The following is a 27222-nucleotide window of genomic DNA, read 5'->3' on the forward strand; positions in this document are numbered from 1 at the left end:
GTGACCCTTGTGAGGATAAGCGGTAGAAAATGAATGAATGAATGATTGTTGAAATCCTGTGATTTATGGGGTTAAGGTTGCAAAGAAAACTGATAAATTCATAAAATCACAAGCTGATGCAATATTATTCAACAAAAATAAATCCTTTGCCACAACTTTTTCCAGGAAGCTGCCGCAAACTCTAGCATAACAATGACAAAAAAAACCCCAGCAAAACTCTGGAGGGACTTATTATAGCTTCCACTGTAACAACGATGAATAAAAATACCGAAAATGTCATTAATACAGAGAGGGGACACAATGTGAAACGGCCTTGGGGACATGACTCACTGACTGGCTGTATAGTTTGGAGTACCCACATGTACGTGTTCTAAATGCCTCAGTTGTTAAATGTCCTACTGACAAACAGAGCACAAAACGCAACCATTGTGACCTGTCAGCTGGTTGGTCTCACAGTCATCTGGGAGACAGTGGACTTGCAAAATGTTGGAGAAGGGTTAGCATGTTTATTGAGTGTTTACTGGCATGTTTATGAGTGTGACTGGGTCAAATCCATCCATGACTACATTGCAAATGCTGCATTCATTCAGTTAGTTTGCAGTAACCCTGGCATCAAGTCGTTTCAGCACATGTGAAAATTATTTTTAAAATGTCTCAGAATGTTACCTCACTAACGAACTGCATGCCTTCACAACAATAGCGTTTCAGGTCACGTCAGCCGGTGTGGCAACTGTCGCCTACTTCTTTTAGTCGTTCCTTGCAGCTCAACCAAAGTCCATGTGTACCACGTAATACCGAATCACAGTGCAGAAATGCAATCAAATAATACAACGCGGTAGATTGGCAGTAATAACTGTTTACAAGTACACATCTGTCATTATTTTAAATAATAAAAGTTGGTTTAAACAACCAACGACGACGAATGTAGCATCGGTTAGTTTGTTACACATTACAACTAGTAAATATAGTAAATATGTACATTTAACCAATTGTCGATAAGGCGACATAAAAGTTAAGATATTTGAAGGGAGTTTTGCACTGCGCCCCTGGGCGCAAGGTACACGTTGACAGCCTAGCTTGAGCAAAAAGAGCTTCCAGTGATCTCCAAACTACGAACACACATGACTGAAGTTTCACCAACCTGTTCCGGAGTTAACTGTGCTTTTATCCAGAACTGTCTCGGCATGGTACGGGTTGTAATGTACTTCCTCCTCCTGTCCGAATACAGGCCACAGTCTGTGGGCAATAACGTCCCTGACAGCCCTCGCTCCGCTGCCGGTTACAGAGAGAATATAGCGGTAGTCCATAACTACCAAACTTAGCTTTAAAGCAGCTAAGAACGACGACTTTTGATGGCTACCACGGCCGTAGACATTTCTCTGTTAACTTAAAGCAGAGGTGAGAAAAGTCTCTGACAGAACACAAATTCCTATACACAAACTATTTCTATTACGTCACCACTTTACACAGTCTTTTTGTGTGCGCCCCTTGTGGACTTAAACTGTACTACAGTTTAGCACTTCTTAAACTGACGTTTAATGACTTAACATTCAATAAAGACACCTCGCAATAAGGACCCTTCAAATTGTTTTTATATAGAAAAAAATACATCATATTTTTGCTAATAAATATGCTAAAAATTCCTCTTTTCTAAAGATGTGGGGCGATCCAAATATCGATGTGTTGATACCAAGAGTGGTAACAGTATCAGATCAATACTAAGGTGATTTTTTTGGTTGTCTTGGGTGTTTATTTTCATAAATATGTTTGTTGTTGTTATGTTGTTCATATTGTTATATTGTTTGTATGTTATATATTCATATTGTTAACCTAAATAATGGCAATAATGGTACTGTTGTGTGGATATCATCATTACATTTCTGTGTTCATACAAAAACAAAATTGTACTTGGGAGTTTAATTAATTTCAATGATGAGCTATTGTATGTATGACATATAAAGAGAAGGACAATGTGCTTTATTCTCAGAAAGCCTTCTCATCTGAAGCTGGGATCTGACACATTATGAAACAAGGGACAGCTGGTAAAAGTGAGAAGAGTTGAGTCAGGCAGTCAAGCTCAATACTGAATGTGCGCCATCTGCTGGACACAGTGAAGGCTGCACAGTGAAGACTTTTAGTGACCTTTAGTGAAAGTTCAGGTACGGTTATGGCAAACAATAAAAAAACAACAATAAAAGAAAATAATGATGACATTTATTTCAATATTATTCCAAAAGATGAATAAGGATACAGCTCATGTCCGCATTGACTTTGTAACCTTTATGCACCAATAAAGTGCCTCTGTTTCCTATCCTCTTCCCCCAAAAAGGTCAATATCTTTTACCACAAAGCAAGGTAATCAAGCCTATATACAATTATAGCAAAAAAAAACAAACAATACATACATCAATGCAGCTAAAAGCCTTGAACACCAATATTCAAGCACAGAGTGCTGCACATGAATCATTTATCCACACTGTGCAACACTACTATTTATACATCATCACCAAAGGGGTCACGGGACAGGTAACTTATTCTCAATACCATTTAAACACATTTGCATGACTAATAATAGCTAGTATAGTCGATACAACCAACTACACTACTATACCAAACCTTACATAAATATGCAGCGACAAGACTTCATCTGACCCCGTGTTCCTCTATGACATTGCACGGGGCCCTGCTGGTACACTTGGCACTGGGACAGTGTAATCAGACGGGCGTCACACTGGCCCCGGCGCCACCCCACAGGGCCTTGTAGCTGCGTGATACACTGTGTTGCTACACAGCTGCCCACAGCACTCAAAAAAACATCCATTAAATCCTCATAGGGAGCCAGAATCACCCCTTCTCCCTGCTTTGCAACCTTATCGTATTTCACTTAAAGGGGATTATTATTACTATTATTATTACTATTATACTTTTTCCACTTTTCTGAAATATAAATCAATATTATCATGTTAAATCAGGGGTCTCAAACATGCGGCCCGCGGGCCAAAAGTGGCCCGCAGGACACTAGTTTGAGGCCCCCGCCTTGATATGAAAGTTTAATGTTAGTTTGACATGGATGCTGTATGGTATCATGTACCCAGAAAAAATTATTACGTTTGATTAATGTTCATGTTAAAGGTTAAATAACTGTTAATAGTTATCCTCCCTATCCGTGTGGAAGTGGTAAGTTTTTGGCTATTTAAGTTTAAAGGAAATAACTTGGAGGCTACCGTTTAGGTCGCTAGCTCTCTAGTTTGCGAGTTAGCATGTGTCTCAAGACCCTGCAGTTGCGCAATATGTTGTAAATAAAAAAAGTATAAATGTGACTATAGTCGTGTTTTGTCATGTCTACAGGGCTCTAATAATGCTTTGTTCATTTTAATCTGAAAAAAATAATTTGTCTACCCACCAACTATATGTGGTTTCTTAAGTTTTTATTATTTGCCGTTTTATTATTATTATTATTATATTTATTTATTAATGATTGATTGATTTTCCTTATTCTTGATTTGTTTATTTATTTTTCATCTTATTTTGTGCAGAAAAATAAAAATTAAGATTTGAGAACAGTGGAATGTTTTATCAGAGCTTTTATTGTAGAAAAAGTCTGTATATTTTTCTGTTTTTAAGCCTTGCCCAGACCCTAGCTCCAGTGGCCCCCAGGTAAATTGAGTTTGAGACCCCTGTGTTAAACGATGCCAAAGTTTCGGATAAAGAGGTTTGCGCATTTGGAAGTGAGCCCTCAAAGAAGTTGGGAATTGCTCTGAGAGTTTTTTCGAACACCGGCTCACTGTGATGTCACAGTGATGTTCAGTATTAAGTTTAATTCCTTAACTTTAGCATACAGACGACTCATATGCATAGGTTTACATATGCATATATACATAGGTTTATAGATTCCATACATTTATTTACCGTATTTTCCGGACTATAAGTCGCACTTTTTTTCATAGGTTGGCTGTTCCTGCGACTTATACTCCAGAGCGACTTTATAAATTAAAAAACTGTTTGTTGCATGAACACTGAATACCTTTCTGTTTGTGTTTATTTTTTGTGTAGCTGAATAACCATTGTGTTAGCATATCTTACACCTATACAGCCTGTTCTTTATTCTTTTATTGTTTATTGTATTGCAAAGATGACATAATGTCTGTTTTGGTCAAGTAGTTTGGAAAATTAATTACCCACAAAAAATGCGAGTTATGTATGTTTTTTTTCTACCTAATTATGCATTTTTGGCCTTGTGCGACTTATACTCTGGAGCGACTTATAGTCCAGAAAATATGGTAGTTAAGTCTTAAGTCAGCACTTGCTAAAACAGGACTACACCATGAATAATTCTGTTTAGTCGTGAGGTCTTGCTGTGCAAATACGCCCCCCCTCCCCCCAATGACAGCCGCTGCCAGCAACAGCCTTGAGAGGGTCTTGTTTGTGACGCTTTGTCATCATCTACGAGTGCAGCACTGAGGGAATCGCAAAATGTTAATCTCAGCACTTCCCATTGAGCGCAAGGTAGGCTGCAGCCTAATCCTGAGAACAGGAGCATCTTTATTATGGCACAACAAACAGAAGGGACACAGGGGGGCATTTTTGCACTGGATAAAGAGCATAAGTACACCCAGAAAAGCAGAATGGCTTTGTTAGCATATGCACGTAAACACATTTTCACAGAATATGACATTTCCCATTAGAGTGGAAAGCAGCAGGAAACTCACTCAAGTGGCGTGATTTCACCTGCTGGCAAACTCAAACAAGCCTTTTGGAGTCTGGTAATTGGGAACTTTCATTGTGGTGCGTGAGGCAAAAGAGATCACTGGGAGCAATCGACATCTCGTGGAACATTTCTTCAACTCCAGTCTAACTACAAGACCACACCGGGGCTTTGCATTTCACAAATTCTGGTCTATTATCCAACAAGACGACAACCCATGAAGATATTTAGAAGAAGCAGGCTGAGGCATCCAGACAATAGCCACAATTCAAAGTGTTTAACAGTCCTTGTCAGAGGATCCCACCCTCTTGGAGGCTCTCTTCGGGGGGAACGGAGCTTCGCCTCTCAAAAGCTGTCATTGCTACAGCAGCTGAGCATGTTTTTCTATTTCACAGCAGGGCTCAAATATTCATGGAAGAAAAAAAAAAATAATCAAATGTCGTGTGTTGCCTGTGACAATGATTCACCACATCATCTGGAGGAATAATTATTCAACACTGCGGTTATACAAGTGTCACTCAAACCACAGACAGAACCGTTTGTTGCTCCAGTTTGCATCACATATACATTAAACGTGGGTATGTGCACTCTTCTTCAAAATGATAAGACCAGTTGAAAAATTGCACAAATTTACATTTTTCGTTGTTGAATCTAAAAGAGGTAGAAATGTGAGAGAAATAAAAATGTTTTGAGTAAGCAACAACAAAGTGAAATAAACTGTTCATCATCATCTGGTGAAATGTTTAAAACCACAGACTTGAAAAGCCAAAATCCTGGCAAAAATGTGGATTCAATGTCATTTTCACACTAAATAAAATACGTTTCTAATCCAATCTATTTTATTTATATAGCACGATTAAACAAACACCAGGTTTCCATTCCATTCCAAGAAGATTAAAAATACAAAGCACAATAAAAATGAAGTCAGTATGGTAAATTAGAATAAAATAAGATAAAAAATTGATAAAATAAAATAAAATGAGATAAAATACGGCACAATCAAAGTAAAAAAAGAATAAAATCCAAAAAGAAAAGTAAAAAGTCAACCTTCTAATAGGTGTTAAAATGGGATTTAAAAACCGACAGACAGGAGGCCTGTTTTGTATGCTAAGGCAGATTATTCAAAAATTTTGGGGCTGCAACAGTAAAGGCACGATCCCCCCCTGAGCTTTCGCTTTGTTTTCGGCTCTTTCGGGAGCAACTGATCAGCTGACCTTACAGACCTCAGAGAGATACGGCGGCGCAAGACCGTTGAGGGATTTAAAAGCAAATAAAAGAATTTTGAAATGAACCCTAAAATGTACAGGCAGCCAGTGGAGTGAAGATAAAATCGAGGTAATGTGCTTGTATTTTCTTCTGCCAGTTAAAACAGAATACGTTTGTCTCAAATTATAAAGCACATGTATTTATTGGTAATGATCTGGCAAACTTTTCTAATGTATGATACATTTAAAATGATAATAATAATAACAATTGCTTATTAGTCAAAGGGATAGTTATGATTTATGTGACGTAAATTTGAAAGCCATCCCCATCAGCAAGTGTGACTTCCTTTATCAAGATAAAGTAACCTTGAAATAGTAGAGGTCAATATTGAGCTAACCAATAAGCGTCTTCTGTATCATATTCTAATATTAATAGGCAACAGAAAACAAGGATGTTATTGTTGATGAGTTGTGTCATGGCGTCAAACAATAACCCACATCCACAACGATTCAATCCACCGTTATTGCACGCGTTTCTCTCTCGGGATTAGTCAGTGGGGTGGCTGGTGGTGATCAATGATTAGTGGTGTCAGAGCAAGCTATCTTTCACCTCCACTTCCACTGCCCCCGCTCACGGTCATCCATCCTCTCTGGGTGTCTACGTGGTCCGGGGGCCACCTTGACGAATGATGGCCACTAGGCTTTAGAGGAAGAACACATCCATCTGCAGAGCTAAGTCCTCTCCCCCTTCAACCTGTTCTCTCTTTATGTGTACATTTTATGTGACACCAACGCAAATAGGTAAAAATATACAGAAGGATGTATGTGGAAAAAGTCTGAGCCCCCAAACTTGACAGTGAGATAGAAGGTGAAGTCACAAAACAACATACTCCATTACGTCAGTGTCCACTTTGTTATCTATATTGAACTCTTGGGACCGAGTTAATTGCTTTTCTTTTAAAGCCAGACGTCGTCATATATCTCATTATTAGCCTAAACATCCTCCCATGTATCACTAAGCTACAAGAGGAGCACAAAAGCACACAGAGCGCTCAACATAAGCCCCTGCACCCTCCATTAACCCCCCAAAGGCATTAGAACCAGACAGACGTGCACTCTGGGATCAGAGGAAATTATAGCCAAATGGACAGGTGGCGAGAGGTTCCGCACTCTCTCCATCTGTTGTAAAACTATCCTCACCCTGGACACTCCTCGTTCATCACCTGATATCGTCGGCTTCACAAGTACACTAAATTGGATAATGAATCTCATGCCCCAGGAGATGCGCTAAATGGATAATTTGTTGGTTAAATTGTGAGACGGGGGCATATTGCATCATCCGTGGTGTTAGCTGTTAATATACTTAAAGGGTTGCAAAATTAATGAACATATCATTAAAAAATAATCTGTTGAATGTAATGTGTAGTCCTTTTTTTTAAGAGCAAAAAAACGATGATTGACTGGTAATTTGAGAGATTTGCCTTTCAACTCAGCTCTATTGAGTAAGAACCTCAAACAATTATCACCTCGTACTTCGGTAAAAGGTATATTATTAAAAAAACAAACAAAAAAAACTTAAACTGTATTATGGAAAGCAGGACGTGAACAAATGAAACAGTTACCGATTGTAAAATTAAACTGTATTATGGAAAGCAGGAAGTGAACAAATGTAACAGTTACCGATTGTAAAAGTACCAGATGGAGGGGTAGGATTTAATAAGCTTTGCTTCTTCCTACTTCTTTTGGACATGTGGAACTGTGAACTGATTATGTGATGCATTCAATTGTAATCTGATGCATGTTCAAATGAAATTAAACCATTACCATTACCAATGCACAACTATGAGTGAATTCAAGAAACAATACAAGCAGTTGATGTTTGCTAAATACAAGGATGAAGAGTCTTGAACCAGTCGTGATGTGCTATACATATCACTATATTGACACTTACTATGGTACACATTATGTCATTGGATGGTCATATCTCCTTGTACTTCGGTACGTGACAAAAATAAAATAAAAATGTAAAAAAAAAACAAAAAAAAATTATACTATATTAGGAAAGCAGGAAGTGAACAAATGTAACATTTACTGATTGTAAAAGTATCAGATGGAGGGGTAGGATTTAATAAGCTTTGATTCTTCCTACTCCTTTTGGACATGTGGAACTGTGAACTGATTATGTGATGCATTCAATTGTAATCTGATGCATGTTCAAATGAAATTAAACCATTACCATTACCATCTTCACCACCCAATACAGAGTCTGCATCACAGACATCACAGCAATCCACATGTTGATCTTGTGTTCCATCCTCCCCCCACTCATGAACGAGACCCCGAGGTACTTCAACTCCTCTACTTGAGGCAGGATCTCATCCCCGACTCGGAGATGCCACTTCACCCTTTTGTGAGCGAGAACCATAGACATGGACTCAGACTTGGAGGTGATGATTCTCACATCAGCCACTTCACACTTGGCTGCGGACCAGTCCAGCGAGAGTTGAAGATCACACCCGATGGAAGCCAGCAGGACCGCATCATTTGCAAAAAAAAAAGCAATCCTGCAGCCACCAAACCGGATCTCCTGATCCACCTGGCTGCACCTCGATATTCTGTCCATAAAAGTAATGAACAGAATCCTGACAGAGTCCAATCATATCAATATTATATTTTATAATTGTTTATTATTGTGATTATTACATTAAATGTGTATTATTATTATATAGTATCCTTAAAGTTTCACGTAATTAACTGTGGATGTTGACCGACCTGAAATTCTTCTCAAGGACCTGCTATTGAGAAGCGCCACAAACATGGCAGGCACGCTGACGTTATTCGCCACTAAAAATAAAATGATTTGTAAGCACTTGAGGCGAGTAATCAACATCTGTTACTATAAACTCTAATGGTGTAATCAAACTCATTAATAGAGAAGCCTAAAATCCAATTTCTGCTTTAATGAATGATTCATTTAAGGATATCACGGTGGACAAATAATAATTCTGCTGAAATCCTTCTGCACATTCCAGGGGTTCATGGAGAGAAGATGTCAAGGCATGCATCAGCCGACTAATTGTGGCATAAGAATGCCCACAGCCTGTGCATGTCTGCCTGATACACGAGTCCCCAAATATAAACTGTCAAGAACTTGAGGGCAGCAGTCATGACCTTACATTCAACATACATTAGTGTTGTGCCGTGTCTATTCACTCTAATAAATGCAACGTATCAAAATAATATAGAATGGATCATAACAACAGAACCTTCCATTGTCAAATTCTATTTAATACCCGTACAGTTATGTGTCGGTTGTTCATTGGTTCATTCAGGCTTAGTGCTGTCTACGTCAAACAGGAGCGAGTCTTTCTAACCCAGGGGTGGGCAAACTACGGCCCGGGGGCCACATCCGGCCCGCCAAGTGTTTGAATACGGCCCGCCCAATCTTTCCAAAGTATTTCATTTAAACTCAACATACAACCTGGCATCATGGCCTGAGCCAACCTTTTGATGGTTTTATCAATTTCGTTTTTTGACATGGTCTGTTGTTTACAAAGTGCTCCTGAAAAAAGGGACACAAGCACATAATAATAATAATAATAATAATAATAATAATAATAATTATTATTATTATTATTATTATTACTATTATTATTATTATATTATTATATTATTATAATTATTATTAGAACTATTATGATTATTATAATTATTATTAGAACTATTATGATTATTATAATTATTATATTAATGCTAATTATTATATTAATTATATATAATATTATTCTTATATTTGCATATTTTACATAATAATATAATAATTATTATTTTAATTTTATTGTAATTATTATAATATTTTATTATTATTTAAATATTTAAATATAAATATAAAATTATAAATAATAATAGCAGATTGCATGACAATTTTACAGATACAATAATACCAGGTGGACTGTTACATGTAAAATTAAAGTCTGCCCCCCCCCCCGTAAATTTTGTCATATCAATGCGGCCCGCGAGTCAAAAAGTTTGCCCACCCCTGTTCTAACCCGATAAAAATGTTTTTTTTCTTCACCATTATGCTTCTTTGTCACCGTTTTCCAGAGCTTTGCCATTTTGTGAATGTCCAAAGAGCAATGACCCATATGAAAAGACTGCATATATAGTTCTGGCCAGCTAAATCCTGTCCTCCAGCTACTCTTCCTCTTGGATAAACCAGTGCATAACAAATGTGGGCCTAGAGCATGTGCAATTCCAAGGTTTTAGACGTTCTAATAAAAGGGGGTAAGAAGAACGTCAGGACCGAGGAGAACAGGGCTCAAGGTGGTTTGGATGAATCATACACAGGAGTAAACTTAGTTGTTTTAGATGCTGAAAATGCTTGTTTAAGAGCAAAGTATTTGCACATCGGTAGAAAACAGACTTTCACCACTTCTATATTATGATTTTCTAAACATCTAATATTGTTTTTTCTTTGGAACTGTGTAGTACTACCATTGTTGCTGAAGGAGGTATCTAGCTGAACTGGTTGAAGGAGAATGGTTACCTCTGTGTGATAATGACAATTATATGTATAACTACCTCATATTTGCATATGTCCTTTTATTCTTGGTTCCTCAATCAAGCAAAACAAATGCTTTGGTCAAGTAAGACAAAACTTAGCTCTCCAAAGTAGCAACAAAACGTGTTTGAAGGTTTTAGATCAGACAAAAATCAAAACGTACAAAAACAGAGTACATTTTTCCAATAGTTCATTCATTCATTTTCTACTGCTTATCCTCACGAGAGTCGCGGGGGATGCTGGAGCCTATCCCAGCTGTCTTCAGGCGAGAGGCGGGGTACACCCTGGACTGGTGGCCAGCCAATCACAGGGCACATATAGACAAACAACCATTCACACTCACATTCATACCTATGGACAATTTGGAGTCGCCAATTAACCTAGCATGTTTTTGGAATGTGGGAGGAAACCGGAGTACCAGGAGAAAACCCACGCATACACAGGGAGAACATGCAAACTCCACACAGAGATGACCGAGGGTGTTTTTTCCAATAGTAAACAATCTAAATATTTTCCAGACACCCAAAAATATTAGCAAATGTATCTAATAGACTATAATTATAGTTGTATATTCGTAAAATAATACAAAATCATTATAAATGACAAATGGATGGATCGTACACTGCAATTTCTGTATGATTTGGTTTTCATCATACTTTTGCAAAAATTTTGCCTTGGTTTTCATACAATATTGTACTTAAACTAGGCCGTTTGTTCTGTGCTGAATCGTTTTTGTAAAATCGAGTGCTCAAACAAAGCATGCTACTGCTGACTGACTGTCCGTGCAACTGCTAAATAACCCGCCATGGGACCAAACAACATTACGAGTGTCAGCAATCTGATAAAGACGGTGAGAAACACTATTGAATTCAATCTTACCAAAATGTACGAAACGTCGGCGTCCATTACACTTTATGGTTGATGATCCTGGCAAGATTGAATTCAATAGTCTATGTCTCCTTCTTTATCGGGTGGTCTTTTTTGTTGAAATTTGGGATGCATTTGAATAAAGTAGCAGTTGAAAAAAAATATTATGAGCTACAACGCTTTGACACAGAATGCGGAATTCACCGGTAAGTTACACACAGAAACGGCTACAATGATGTCACACTATTTACAGCCCCCATGTATCTGCTATACTGACCTGCCTTCATCCATTCCCCCCACCTATCAAATTTCTATACCACTTATCCTGTTCAGGGCTGAAGGTAATTGGATCCTTTCACTTCAGCAGTATTTGTGGGAAACATAGTAATCAGCCTGTGTGGTTTTGGTATTGATATTTCTAGTATCCTAGTAGCCTTATCCACCAAATGCATTCGTTAGAAGCACATGCACTTCTTTTCAGCCTTTTGTCAGAACTGCCGAGTATAAGACCAGACTGTTTTCTGCTATGTTGGAGGCTCCGAACTTCTTTCAGTTTAAGCCTAATCACAATGTGCCTGCAAACTGCTGCGGTATGCTTTCTAACAGTTACAAAGGTATCTTTCAAGTCTTCCGTGGCAATTATACTATCTCCTGGGAAATACAATTAGACACAAAAGATTTGAAGGAAGGCATGGTAACCAACAGTGAAGAATACTAACACTGAAATCATTAAACAAGAATTAAGAATTTGCTATAATAATATTTTCAGTACCGTACAGGCTGCACTTGCACTTTTTGTTTATGATGACGGGTATTAAACTGAGATGCTCCGATCAGGGATTTATTCTCCCGATTCCGATACCAATCAGCCATGAGTGAGATCATCTGATACCGATCTGGTGCATTCTGTATAAATGCCCCTTGAATACTAAAAACAGACATTAAAAAAATATAACAACAACAATAAATTCATGAAGCGAACAGGAAACTAATATCAACAGTTATATGAAGTGGCAGTTCTTGTTTTCCCTCCGCTGCGAAATGAATCAATACACGGGCTGGCCCGAGTGTTTGACGGTGGAAAACTGCTTACTCTTCATTTGAAGTATATGTAATCAATCTTAGCCAGAGGATGGCGAGAGCCTTTTCCAAACTAAGTGGGGAAACAGTGAGATTACTAGCTCTGTGGCATTTAGGCATTTATAAATTGAACCCATCAGGAAGGGGAGGGCCACCGAGAGACCCTCCTCGGTCCATGTAATTACACCAGCAGCCCAATATACTGCATACAAATCTTTCCTTTACTGTAGCACTGCAGTAAATTCAGTGTAAAGCTTTCTTTATATTACCGGCACTACAGAAAAAAAAATATTGCTGTTGCTATCCAAGACAGGGGAAAAAACTACACATCTTGTTGTGTCCTTGTTGGGGGCACTTGTAGGTATTCATATAAAACAAGATATGACACATGACAATCTATTTTTATTGTGGATAAAAATCTGCATTTAACCTTGCAGGAAGTGAATGTGGAGCGTTCTTGAAGGTTGAAGGAGCTGCTTAAAAGCCCAGCATTGATTTCCGGACTATATGAATCGTCTCTGGAGATATTCAGAAATGACAAATGCCAGACATTTGTAGCGGCACTGACATCACAGAGATGGTCGTGACATTGAGAAAGCCTGAGGATAAGTGATTCTTTTATTCGACGTGCATGACTTTCTGTGTGTCTGGCATGCAAAGATCCTGGCCTTTTGTCGTGTTGTGTTGTGTTGTATGCCAGTACCTTCGTGCTTTATAAATATTATAATATATTCATTCATTCATTTTCTAACGCTTTTCCTCACAAGGGTCGTGGGGGGTGCTGGAGCCTATCCCAGCTGTCTTCGGGCAAGAGGCGGGGTACACCCTGGACTGGTCGCCAGCCAATCACAGGGCACATATAGACAAACAACCATTCACACTCACAATCATACCTATGGACAATTTGGAGTCGCCAATTAACATGCAAACTCCACACAGAGATGGCCAAGGGTGGAATTGAACCCTGGTCTCCTAGCTGTGAGGTCTGCACGCTTATTATAATATATTATATAGTAATTTTTTTTTTATTGTAAATACATGGTTGATGGCGTCAGTTACAATTTAAAATCTCCTCTGACATACACTGATTTTTATTAACCTGACAGAGTATGTGTGTTTTGTCCTTCTCTCAAAGGGAAAAGCATAAATCAATCAACAACCTATGAGGTTTTTAACATGGGGGTCTTTTTTTTTTTTTTTTTTAAATGTACATTAGCCTCTATCTCCGAGAAGACACTTAAGGTGAGTAATAACATCAAGGACAAAGAAAATAATATTGGAAGATTAAAAGTAAAATAAACAGGTGACATTTTCGGCCCATAATGAAGTTAGGGTTAAAGCTTCTCGGTTGCCGTCTGTGGATGACAAAAGCATAACATTAACCTTTAAAAGGAAAAGGTTACCAAGATGTCCTGTCATCTGGTGAATTGGATGTACTGTATGCAAAGTACACACCGGGCCACCACAACATTAGGTACACATGCTTATGATTTCATGCTTATTCTAAATGATTTCGACATTTTGGTTGACACGGATAAGTCAACATTGAGAAGAGAAGTCAACATTGCACATAACCTCTGAGTCGCTACATTAGCATCATTGCAGCCAGTAATAAACTCCTCTCTAGAGTATGACTTTGTAGCGACATGGAAGGTTGGTGTTGTGAAGCTGTCAGACTGTGAACACGTCTGGAGAGTGTGTGTGGCGTGAGCGAGGATGACAACTAAAAGTGCGTATGTGGAGACAGCTACTGTTACTCTTCTGCTGATATTATGTTTACTGCCGTGGATCATGGATCGGAAATCTCGCTTTTGCTTTTTAAGGCTTCTATGTCAGACGGCATCATCAAAACAAAAATAGTAACCCAGAAAATATGGCCAAACAAAGAACAGACAGAGGGCAGATCTCAAAGAAAATGTTGCACAGTCAGAAGAAAGCAAAACGTAGCAGCGGATAAGAGAAAGGCCCTTCATTGGATCTGCGTTGAGGCTAAGCTGCCTTGTGAGGCTACGTGACCAGCCTGGAGCGCCAAGGCAAGAGGGCTCAGGCTTATCTCGGCGCACACATGCAGCTCTGCTGGCAAAATGCAATGTGCCATGGTTGAGGGTGCAGCAGCCGAATGAGAACCACGGACAGCTCTCACTCCACGAGTCCTCCCTTGCGCTCGTTCAGTCAGCGAGGAGCAGCCTTGCAACGGGCTGAAGATCATCGACCACATAGGGAAGATTCAAACTTAAGTAGGATTTTCCTCAGAGGCGGGGGGGGGTATCTTTTCACCGGAGTCTGCTTATAAAAGCACGGGTTTAATAAATTGAATATTTCCATTTGCCTGGTTATAATGTTGAACTAGCAAACCCACAAGCTATCATTTGAGTGCTTTCATTTCCAATTCACCACGGATGCAGTTTCAGTATCAGATGTGATAACGTGTGGCTCAGTTGTGCTCGTGATTTGATTTGGTACTTTAACTAAAAGGTGTTTGTCAGACACAATGTCTCTTTCATCCTCATGATGTTATCGAAGTCAGTGGGAAAATACGGCATAGAGGGGATGCAGTATTTGCTGGATTATTAATTATTAAGGACAAGAATGACGTATCTGTGGCCTGAATGTCATCTCAAGGACAAGCGTTGCACTCCTACTAAGACAGCATAATGGGACGGTGCTTGACCGACCATTTGGCCTTGTGCTGTACCATAAACACCACACCGATTGCTATACAGGGAGTTTTTCCATTTGCTTATAAACACAGAATACGTCTCCCTGCAACATGCACTGTAATTGCCACCGTGGGCTATAAACCTGTTGTGTAAACACACAACAGGAGCCACCTGAGACACAAACATCAAATGCAAGGGTAGAACACAACTGTATCACCTGCAGTCAAACGCCCCCACTGATTAGGTTCTCATGTCACATGACGGGGATGCACACTTTTGCTCACACTAAACAAAACTATAATCCGAACTAAAAGGAATCAACAGGATAGCAAATTAACATCTAACAAGACACCCCCATCGATGTATTGAATAACTGTTGATTTAATTCCGGCCATTGAGCCCTCGTCATGAAACTGCATATCAAGCACACTTGGAAGGCAGCCTCCGCCGAGTTAGTGTATTGCTCCCCCAGCACCAATTCCTCCCCTCTTCGACCCTGCAGTGAAAATCCAATGAATAACTAACAGGGGAGTGATCAGTTTTGCGGCTGCCAAATCAGCGCCACTCCCGACAAGGAAGAGGAAGCTGCTATGCGCACTTGTGTCTTTTTTATTAGCATTCTCTGTCAGGTGTTGTGGAGATGCAATGCTGAGTTTGCAGAGTCAGCGCATGAATCATTTCACTCTGATACATCATTTACTTCCTTAAATGTCATTATTTATGATGGATTTTTATGGACTTTACGGTATATTTGGCGGTTGTCAGGGTACAACTGTTTGTTGTGTGCAACTTTTACTTTTGGAAATAGCAAAAATGGAGCATAGCAATAACATTTAAAGTCATGTAAAGTAGGTCTAGCAATTTGTCTTTACAAATGAAGATATCAATCATTTTTATTATTATGTGTTTCTCCTTAAGACGACAGACAAGGTTGTTTCCTCCATGTTTACCGTCCTGTCCATTTGTCCTTGAGACAATTCTACCTTCTATTCCCCCCTGCGGTCACACACAGAAAATATATCAAAAGGACCACAAGGTCAATTGTGAGAAGACGGAAAGAAGGGTGATCAACACGTGCAACACTTAAAAGCCATTAGCTCTGTTGGCATTCTATGCAGGCTCTTCATACAATGAAGGAGCAACAACTGTGTGCATGTGTCAAGTACTTCATCTATCCTACTCATAAAGGATCATCCCTAAAGTACGCACATACAATAAGAGCGTGAGTCAGATGAGCATGACTCGGTGTAGGCAGGAACAATTTAAGTCGGGCTCAGTGAGATGCTTGTGTTCATTCCCTGTTAAGTGTCCCAATACTCAGTAGAGCTTGTTGAGTTTTCAGGCTGGATATAATGATGGAAATGTCAGCTGAAGCACCGGAAAACATAAAAGGCTGGGAGTCGAATTCACGCCCTCTTTGGACGGAACAGTCGGCTGCTGTGGGAATCTATGAAATGTTCCTTATTTGTCTTTCTTTATGTCTTACAGCTGGTTGGCGGGCTTTTTTTTTTTTTATTTATAAACATGCATGGTCAATAAACAGGCTGCACGAGTGGTTAGCTCATAGGCCTCACAGCTAGGAGACCTGAGTTCAATTCCACAGTCTACGTGTTTCTCCGGTTTCCTCCCACATTCCAAAAACATGCTAGGTTAATTGGCGACTCTAAATTGTCCATAGGTATGAATGTGAGTGTGAATGGTTGTTTGTCTATATGTACCCTGTGATGTACCGCCGCAAGACAGCTGGGATAGGCTCCAGCACCCCCACAACCCTCGTGAGGATAAGCAGTAGAAAATGAATGGTGAATAAAGAATATGTGTAACATATTGTTGAGTTGTTGTCCTTCATGATGGTTATTGAAAGACTTTACCAGCATGTAGATCGTCTTTATTCACCATCCGTGACCTCATGCAGCACAGGAACAGATGCGACATAGGTATAGACGTCGTATCCGGTCACGAAAATAATATGCATCGCAACAGGAATCAAAGTATTGTACACATACAAACATGCTGTAATAAAGATATGTTGTTCGGAGTGTCTGTGAATGCACCTCGTGTGAATGTGGAGGCGAGTTAGAGATACATATATTGTATTAGAATTAATTTTACTGTTGTTGATGTGTTAAGGTCGGAATAAAGTTATAAAAAAGCGACTCCATGGAGACTGTTCCATCATAAACAGAGAGGTATGATTTACCATGATGCGTTTAATGAGTTATTTTTGCCAGCCCTGCTATTTCTTTGTATATTTATTCCATGAAGATAGCACGGCACCATTCTCTTTTTAATGCAAGTCAGCCCGACGATGCTGCTATTTACAGAATTATTGTTGCTCTTCTTCCTGCCGACTACAATGACGGCAATCACTGCGAAAATAAAAGATGTTTAACACCAGCATCTGGGAAGAATCACAGGTGTGACTTGCAGTTGAACACCCAATGGGATAGAACATTAGGTGCGTTGTATACATATATGAATAGCTTGCAACCAAAAGGCGCTAAATCCATTTTGACTGATTTTGAGAAAATCAATGATTTTTAACTACGAACATATCAATCTATTTGGTCATTAAGTCTATATTGCAAATGAAAGAGCTATCAATATAGGTCATAAAAATGCATGCTATAAAAATCCTGCACACACCATGTATTTTATATCTTTTTTTTAATTAATTTTTTTTTCGGATTTAGCGCCTTTTGCCTGAAATAAATTTGAAGTCACCTTTAACTTCTTCAATGGCATTGTTGTAAAAGAATGTAAGGTGCTTTAATGTGCTATGCTAATAAAATAATTACAACACAGAAGCCATTCTCAACATACAATACAAAATAATTATTATTAATTAAATTAATAAAAATGTTATTAAAAGCAGTGCTCATATTTGAAGGTGACAAAAATCATCTCATTACAAACTCTTTACATTGTATGTTTTTTAGTACAAGTAAAATAATGTTTCTCATGAAAGTTGGAGGTGTCAAGGTAGGGACATGCCTTTTATGGCGTAAAAAAAACTTCCATGTTACAGAATACTGTAAAAACACAATTTGTGTTCTCCTGAATTGCATAACATACTGTAACTATCATACGTGTACTTAATGTACACAAACAAAACAGGATGCGCACTGATACTGGCTTTCTGTATGTGCAGTGCCAATTGTATTCTTCTCTCTGATTGGTCAGATTATCAATAGATGGGAAACTTGGGCCAATCAGAATAAAGAAAGGGATTTAGCGCCTTTTGGTTGAAATCTGAAATGGAAATAGCGCCTTTTGGTTGAAAGCATAAATTTCATATCACTTTTTTTCATATTTTTTAAAATGATTTCAAGACCAAAATATGTGATTTGGATACACATGACAGAGGTCTATTAAACTCATGAAAAACATGCAACTTAGTGAAAATTGGATTTAGCGCCTTTTGGTTGCAAGCTCTTCATATATATATATATATATATTTGTGGTATATATGTGCCTCAAATGACACGGCTGTCTAAAACCTGACAGCGAGCACAGCAAGCAATCTGACATATTATTCATTTCTCAGTAGACTCAATTAGCGAATTAGGGCCTGAGAGGGATCAGTGAGTACCTGGCCTGGGTTGGGGTTGCAAAAAAAAAAAAGACCACATGCTTCCTCGTATTGAATACTATGTGAAATAGAAAGAAGGGTCAGCCACTAATCAATCTTTCATTCTGTGAAAAAGAAGTATAATTATTTAAAAAGGTGCAGTGCATCTGTGGGCAGCCATTGAAGCTTTATGGAGGCCAAGACGAGCGGCTGCAAATGATTAACTACGATGACTCATACTTTGGAGAAGCTTGTACAATTTGTTACGAAGCGGTTAAATATCATAAAGACAGAATAAGCCGCGGCCACATCTCGTTTAATGGTTGTAATACTTCTGACCGCGATGGCTCTCTTTCTTTTTAACAGCCTGCATATGCCATTGAACAGATAATGGCTGATGAACGAAGGTAAAATGTCAACAGTGGGCCCATTATCTCATCTTTATCCTACAGTTTCCCTTCACTGATTATTGTTAACTGGACTGGGATGAAGGCAGATCAATCCGCCATTACCGCAGAGCCTTGGCCTGGAAGCGGTCAATACATGATGACTCTGTAGTGAGCTTATCATAGTGTGAACTCAGCAGACTGACACACCTTCACCTGCTCAATCCTTCATCTATCATCTCATGATGAACTCCTGAAATCCTAACCTTGCCCTCCTCTGTGCCGTTATAAAAAGGCTACACTATTTACATAACGGATGGCATAACATCTGCGCCAGATTTAGCCTTTAGCTCACTATGTTGTTGGCCAGTTGGTGTACATTGGAATGTTTACGTCTTTAGAACTACAGTCTATGGAGAAAAAAATACTGTCGTGTTTTCACACAAAAGCAAATCAATACTTCACCTACCGATGGTGTAGCCTCGCTTCAGCTCGCCACACCGCGGACTGCGGCGCTGGGAGTTGGTGGTGTTGTTTTCCTGCACCGCGAGCACGGCGGTTGTCTTGGCAACAGGTGATGCAGGTTTGTTGAGGGGCGAGGCTGGCACCAAAGTCGGGGAGAAACCTTGACTGGCAATGTCCACCGACTGAGACTTCTTCTTCAGTCTGCAGTGAAAAAAAAAAGCACAGAGAATAAAGCATGTTCATACGGATATAATGTACAGAATCTCGGAATGCTCGGTGGATTAGGAAAACACCTTTGAGTGGCCTTAGCTGTTCATGAGCAAACCACTCAAAGCATATTTGCATTTTATGTTGTTGATCGCTATGGTTTGTCATAGAAATTAGATCATGCAAAGACATTTTTCTTCCCGAGGCTCAGTCAGCAGAAAAAAAATCGATAGGCTAATCGCGTCCTTGTTGCGGTGGAATTTATCAGCCGCACTGCTCGCACAGCAAGCAGGAATACAGCAGGATAGCAGACAGACTGGAGCAAAAAGATACGTAAAGTAAGAGAAACAGAACAGCTATTCTGCCGTGGATTAAAAATTCAGTTAATCAATCAATTTATATAGCGCTAAATCTCAACAACAGTTATCTCATGGCTTTTTACACATGGAGCTCATATTCATAGATGAAAACCAAAGAACCAACAGACACCCTACATCAGGGGTCTCAAACTCAATTTACTTGGGGCCCACTGGAGCTCGGGTTTGGGTGAGACTGGGCCGCATCAGGTTTTCCAAAAAAAAAAAAAACCCAAATAAAACGCATTTATTAAAAACAAATTTTTTTTTAAAAACTTCGCTTTGGTTCAAATTTTCTACAAGAAAAGCTCTGATAAAACATTCCACTGTTCTCAAATATCTTACTTTTTATTTTTCTACACAAAATAAGATGAAAAATAAAGAAACAAATCAAGAATAAAGAAAATCAATCAATCAGTAATAAATAAATAAATATAATAATAATAATAATAAAACGGCAAATAATAAAAACTTAAGAAACCACATATAGTTGGTGGGTAGACAAATTATTTTTTTCAGATTAAAATGAACAAAGCATTATTAGAGCCCTGTAGACATGACAAAACACGACTATAGTCACATTTATACTCTTTTCATTTACAACATATTGCGCAACTGCAGGGTCTTGAGACACATGCTAACTCGCAAACTAGAGAGCTAGCGACCTAAATGGTAGCCTTCAAGTTATTTCCTTTAAACTTAAATAGCCAAAAACTTACCACTTCCACACGGATAGGGAGGATAACTATTAACAGTTATTGAACCTTTAAAATGAACATTAATCAAACGTAATAATTTTTTCTGGGTACATGATACCACACAGCATCCATATCAAACTTGCCGCACTAACACTAAACTTTCATATCAAGGCGGGGGCCTCAAACTAGTGTCCTGCGGGCCACATTTGGCAGGCCGCGTGTTTGAGACCCCTGCACTACATGAAAAACTCAATCTAGGGAAGAACAGAACCCAGGCTCTGTGGGGCGGCCTTCCGTCTCGACCGGTTGGGTTAACATATAAATATTAGAGTAGAGGCATTGATGGTCGATCAAGCCAAGAAGTCTTAGTATTCATCCAAGGAACATTGAGGAGTGTTTCTGATACATATCAGCATTAATGGGCGCCAGAACTGACCATTAGAAGTGATGTTACTTACTTTAGAATTTCTAGTCTTCATGTTGGATTATCCTTAGATAAATAACAAAACAACTATGGGTTGTACAGTATGTAATGAATGCCCAATAGTCGCTTGATTATCAGGCGAGTATGAGAGTGTCACAACAGTTTCTTAGTTCACCTTTTCATTTGACATTAAAGGCTTTTTTTTAAATTTGATGTATCATAATGCCATGGGTCGAATCAAATCCGTCTGGGATAAAACCTCAAAGACTATTACAAGGATGAGAGGCTCCTTGGTTTGGGTTAGAGCAATTTTTAGCATTTGCTAGGCTAATCAGGTAATCCCAAAAGTACAACTTACTTATGTTCTCTTACGTCTACAAAGGTTTACACAGTCATAAGCCTTTTAACCCAGCTGTTTGAGAACGTGACGGAATGTTCTGCCAATTAGCCAGCTAAAGGAAGGAAGTCTGCGTAAATGGGACAGCTGAAGTGCTGGGCTAAACAAGCTAACTATGTAGCCTCAAAAAATCAAAAACAAAATCAGGATTTTAAACTTTGACATTTTTTCTTGTAATATTTTTTATTTTATTCTTGTAAAAATTACAATAAGTACAATATGTGTAAAATTAATATTTTTAACTTGTCATCTGAAGGTAGCTAGCTAGGCTAGCATAGCTCCAGCATAGCCTTGTGACCCTAATAGAAAATGGATGGATACAGTACATATTGATACGAGTTCCTGCACTGTAGGAACAAATATATAGAGATACACGTTTCAATAAAGTTAATGAATCAAATGGGAACACACATCTTATACAAAGTCTTCCCCGAAGAAAGTTTTGGGATAACATGGCCCAATACTTTTGTCTAAATACTGTATCTTTAGTCAGGGAAAATCCTGAAACAGCAATTCAAGATTCCCAACTCTCTCCCTCTTTCTCTCACTCTTCCACACACTTTCAATCATTTCCTGCAGAACTGCTGAAGCAAACAGAATCTTTCTGGCCATTTCACCCAAACGCTCATCCCCTGATGGACCAAAGCTGCTCACATGACGTAAGTGTTAATTTTGTAATGAAATGCATAATCTCTAGTCCATCATAGTGTGTGTGTTCCCAGGAAATTAAACCCCCAAAATGGTCCACTGAGGCCAAATTAGGTAGTTTGAGAATAAAGACGAGGGGACAGTACCTTGGTACTTTGGTTAGCAAACAAGTACAGACTTAACCAACGATGACATCACAGATGGGACTCTAACTTCTCAGGTGGGCATTCAGGGCAGACTAACAGGGACGTTTCATAATAAAGACACATTACGACCACAGTTGGACTCATACAGTATATTAATAACACAACAAGACTGAATCACCAACGTGTGGGATTCTTTATTTAGGTACTTGAATCCGTGGAATGATACCAAGTATCAAACTGAGTAGTTTGCATAACATTCTCAGCTAAGTTTACCTTACAGGAAACCGTAACAGTGTCAACGAAGTATCACAAGATTTCACAGTGGGTGTGGGATCCAAAACCAAAGGGTAAGATGCAATACTTTTATTAAGGACAATAACGTACAATAACCAAGTCAGTTATTGAGAACCCAAAACCGATGTCCCAGTATACATGTATAAAAATGTCTCATTTGCAGATTGTGGCTTATGTTTCATTCATTGGATGTTTTTACAGAGAAAATTAGGTCAGGCAATTTTACCTGGGTGACATCTTTATGTTTATGACTATTTTGCCAACCCAGTTCATTTGTTTACACGGCGTATTATGAAGATGAAGGTATGAAAAACAGAGACCTGCAGCTGCTGTTTTTGCCTTTGGAGGAGGGGAAAGAAGGATAGCGCCAAGCTGTATGAAGTCTATCTCCACTCCCTTAGGAGTTGGTACTAATTACTTTCTCATAAGTAGAGCGGAAGCCCCTCTTCTGTAGCTCAACATTTATGTTCATTGAGCTACAAGGCCAACTGGTGCCAACACAATATGGAAGTGTGTGTGGACGTGGAATGAGAAGGTGGGGAAAGAATTAACACGGTGCCTTGTAGCGTGGATGGATAGAAACAGAAGGACAATCAATGCTTGTGCTGGTGTGTGTAAACAGTGAAGGCAACGTTTGTCCTCACTTCACTTATCCACATTTCAATCAAACGCAAACTTAATGACGCAGCGTTGCTTCTGCTCCTGCATGACTTCTGAGAAAAAAACTGTAGCTATTCTTTGGTTCCACTTTCACGAGTTATAGTAACTGGTTACCTGGCACGACACATACCGTCAAGGAATGTGATCGGATGCATATCAGATGAGGAAGTAAGCACGGTCGTCACATTAGAGACCAAACTAGTGTCTTCTGCTAGATTTTTGGTGGGGACAAAAGCACAGTTTACAATTTGACAGATTTTACTCGGTCCGAGCTTCATACTTTGCATTTTAATTTGTTCTTATATGGATGTTTGTGGCTGCACGGCGGTCGTGTGGTTAGTGCGCAGACCTCACAGCTAGGAGACCGGGTGTGGAGTTTGCATGTTCTCCCCATCGTAAACCGGAGTACCCGTTTCCTCCCACATTCCAAAAACATGCTAGGTTAATTGGCGACTCCAAATTGTCCATAGGTATGAATGTGAGTGTGAATGGTTGTTTGTCTATATGTACCCTGTGATTGGCTGGCCACCAGTCCAGGGTGTACACCCCGCCTCTCGCCCGAAGACAGCTGGGATAGGCTCCAGCACCCCTTGCGAACCTTGTGAGGATAAGCGGTAGAAAATGAATGAATGGATGTTTGTGCCATGTATAAATGTGCGGCTTTCTAAATTGTATCAGAATCAGAAAAGGGTTTATTGCCAGTTATGATCAAACACATACTAGGAATTTGTTTTGGTATAGTAGGTGCAGACACATCTATTAAAAAAAAGAATGAAAAATACAAAATATACAGAATAAACAGTATAAATATATGTACACAGTCTGTATTCTTGCTAGCATTATTTAAATGGATCTATTTATGTGGCAGTGAATCATACAAGGTGAACCCAAGGGACACAGGAGTCAAGGCCATATGTCCATATGCCACATTTTCAGTTTTGACAAGCTACAGATAGGGTGACATAGATTTGTAGTCCACTACAAATACACAGTGTTTCTCTGCCTTGACCTGGAGATGCTTTGAGCTGTAGCATAGATTGCTATGGGTGGTCCTGACAGATGGAGAACACATGAGGATGTAACATTGCAGATAGCTTCCACCGCTCAAATGATATGATTTCAATGCGATACAGAGGGAAACTGCACAAGGGACAATTTGAACACCATTCTACAAATGCATCCTACATCATGAAAAGCAGAAAACACTCCACTGGGAAAATGCCACAAATTAAACAGGCTCTTCCTCTCACACCAGTGGGGAAGTGGGACAGTGTTGGCTTAGCATAAGGGTGTTTTCTTTTTTTTTTTTTTTTCTTCTCCATCTGGGTAAATAGGCTTCGTCACAAGCTATGATTGCACCAATCTCCCCTGCAAGCAAAAAGCGCTCATGAGTACCAGGGAGGAAAGAGCGATGCGCATCAACAAAGACACCAACGGTGGCAGATTGCTACCCACAAAGATGACAGATAGGAGGGGAAGAATAATGGCGGAAAACAGACTAAGACATTTTATTTTCTACCCGGCTGTTGTGATCTGACCTGAGCCATGAGGTTGCGGTATAATCGCTGCCTTGCCAAATTGGCATGGCTGTGATTATCCGACTCGACGGGGATCCACGTGGTTTGGCAAAAGATGCATAAACAAGAGTAAATTTGAGGCTAAGTCAAAACACACTTATCACACCGCTACTAAGACGGATTAGACTCAGGAAAAAAAGAGGCCGCTGTCGCAATACCGTCTTTTGATCCTCTCCTTTGCTTTCCATACCTTGCCTTGCAGCGGCAGTTGCATGTTTTTTACAGGGGGAGGGGTTTTTACATACAGCCTCAAATAGGCTATATAAAGCCTGTGGTGCTAAAATGGGATGACGTCAAAGTCAGCGCTGGCAGCACAGTGACCATCTGACAGTAATGATGCTTTAAGTGTCGCCACGGTCTGAATAGCGGTTATGTAACTTTGCATTTTGTACTTGCTTATTGTTTTGTGGCTTTCAAAAAGTCTACCAAAGTCAAATAACCGTCTGTAGTTCTGCTCAAGGCAGTGGATTGCACTAGCACATTTCAGAGGCGTGTTGTTTGTTAGCTTGCGATAGCAACATTTGAATCTTCATTCACATTATGAGACAAAAAGATGGCTTATTCATAGAAAATTCCGGAAGAAATGAATCAACCAAAGCTCGCAAGCATTGTTGAATGCAGGTATTTATCTTCCTTCCCTTCCTTCTTTGTGCTGACCACAACATCAGTTCGGTACTTTCTGAGAAGTAGGATTCCTTATTTATAAATTGAATATGTTTCTAGTTATAGCATAGAAAATCTGTCCAAAATCTGTCCAAAATCTGTCCAAAATCTGTCCAAAATCTGTCCAAAATCTGTCAAAAATCCAATGTGTGTTACCATAAATGTGTTCCCTAGTGGAACTGAGACAGACAGGAAGTGACATTGGGGCTTCACAGTTGAGTTTGAGCTTGTTGTGGGTTACAGCTGCAACAGTAACCAATGTTTTTTATTGGGGATTGATCTGCCTGTTGTGATATCAAGCATTGTTCTAGCGATCAAGTCCAGCGACACCGACTTACTGACACCTAGTGGCCAGTGTCCAATACTAAGTCAATATCTTTGAATGAGTCTTCTGAATGCCTTATATTTGTATTTTACTTAATTTCGACATCTTTATGCTTTAAAATGCATAATTTAGGGAAAAATATGTAACATTTGCTTATATATGCATATGTTTTGACTACCAATAGGCCATATTCAACATGAGATAGCATGATTTATTCATGTTTTTGAAAAAAACGTGATCGTGTGAAGCTGAGTTTTTAGCTGACGGTTAAGTAAATGTATAGCATGTGTTTATAAAACAGGACACTGTATCGGGAATGGTAGAACATTTGAGGCAAAATTGATTTTATCTGTCCAAAATGGGTGCAAGTGTAAACAAAAAAACGAATTCCCAGAGATTGCCGACTGCTCTATTCAATTCAGATCTAATTGTTATGAAATAACTCATGACAAGAACATACATAATCACAAAGTAATAACCTCTGCTAATCATGTCATCAGCATCTGTCTACCCATCGGCTATCCATCCATCCATCCATCCGCCTTTAACAGGTATATATGAAAGAGATCGAAAGAATTGCAATTCCTGCCTCCGCAAAGCAGGGCAATCATTACAAAACAATTGGGAAACTGCGACTATCTTAAGCTTAATGAGAATGTGCAAGTCATGGCTCAGACACCCAGAGAAGGAGGGCAACAACAACCTGTGGCCACGCATGTTAATGAGGCCTTCTATTGCATCCGGGAGCCTAATGAAATACGGCTGAACGTCACCACACTCTGCTCTGCTGTCGGACACCTCCGCATAATGATGTATAGAGCACCACGCCGCATTACACCCATCTGCCCTTGCTAAATGCCACAGCAGCAATTCTGTGTCACGGGGTTATTGAGCAGTTTTGACCAATGAGGCTTTAAAACTCCATGTCAAAGTAATAGGAGCTAAAGGCCAGCGAAAACACTGACACGAGGTTGAAAGAAAAGGGATCACGAGCTACATGGATGTATGTGATACAAGTGTATTGACTACAGCATTGGAGTCTTGCAACTTACTATGATACGTAAATGAATGCACAGTTTCAAAGGCATCTGCAGATAATGTACAACACTAATGTACTGACGTTTAAGTTTCATGTTGTCAACTGTTGGTCTAAGAGCCCGATTCTGGTTTAACTCCTACAAAAGTCGTACAATATAAGTGCTATACAATAGACACTATAGTGCTATACAATCACCCCATTGCATTAATGCATGTGGTTATTGCTTTGCCATTTCTGTGCATTATAACGCCAGTTGATACCAACTAGCTAACAATGCACATCATTGGG

General features: G+C 39.3%; 1 protein-coding gene across 9 annotated transcripts in view; it reads right to left on the reverse strand.

Annotated features, from left to right (window-relative positions):
* Positions 1-27222, reverse strand: part of oxr1a (oxidation resistance 1a) — a 115587-nt gene that overhangs the window by 42634 nt on the left and 45731 nt on the right. For 6 of the 9 annotated variants that reach the window (XM_058053867.2, XM_058053874.2, XM_058053871.2 and 3 more), the window contains one exon: positions 19505-19701. In XM_058053867.2, the coding sequence (XP_057909850.2) occupies positions 19505-19701 (197 nt within the window). Of the gene's footprint in view, positions 1-1141; positions 1465-19504; positions 19702-27222 lie in introns of those variants that run through there. The other 3 variants (XM_058053876.2, XM_058053868.2, XM_058053873.2) reach the window with 2 other exon arrangements.

Source organism: Doryrhamphus excisus, linkage group LG5, assembly GCF_037039965.1.
Source record: "Doryrhamphus excisus strain RoL-2023G ecotype Guam linkage group LG5, RoL_Dexc_Guam_v1.1, whole genome shotgun sequence".
In the NCBI taxonomy this organism is placed as follows: domain Eukaryota; kingdom Metazoa; phylum Chordata; class Actinopteri; order Syngnathiformes; family Syngnathidae; genus Doryrhamphus; species Doryrhamphus excisus.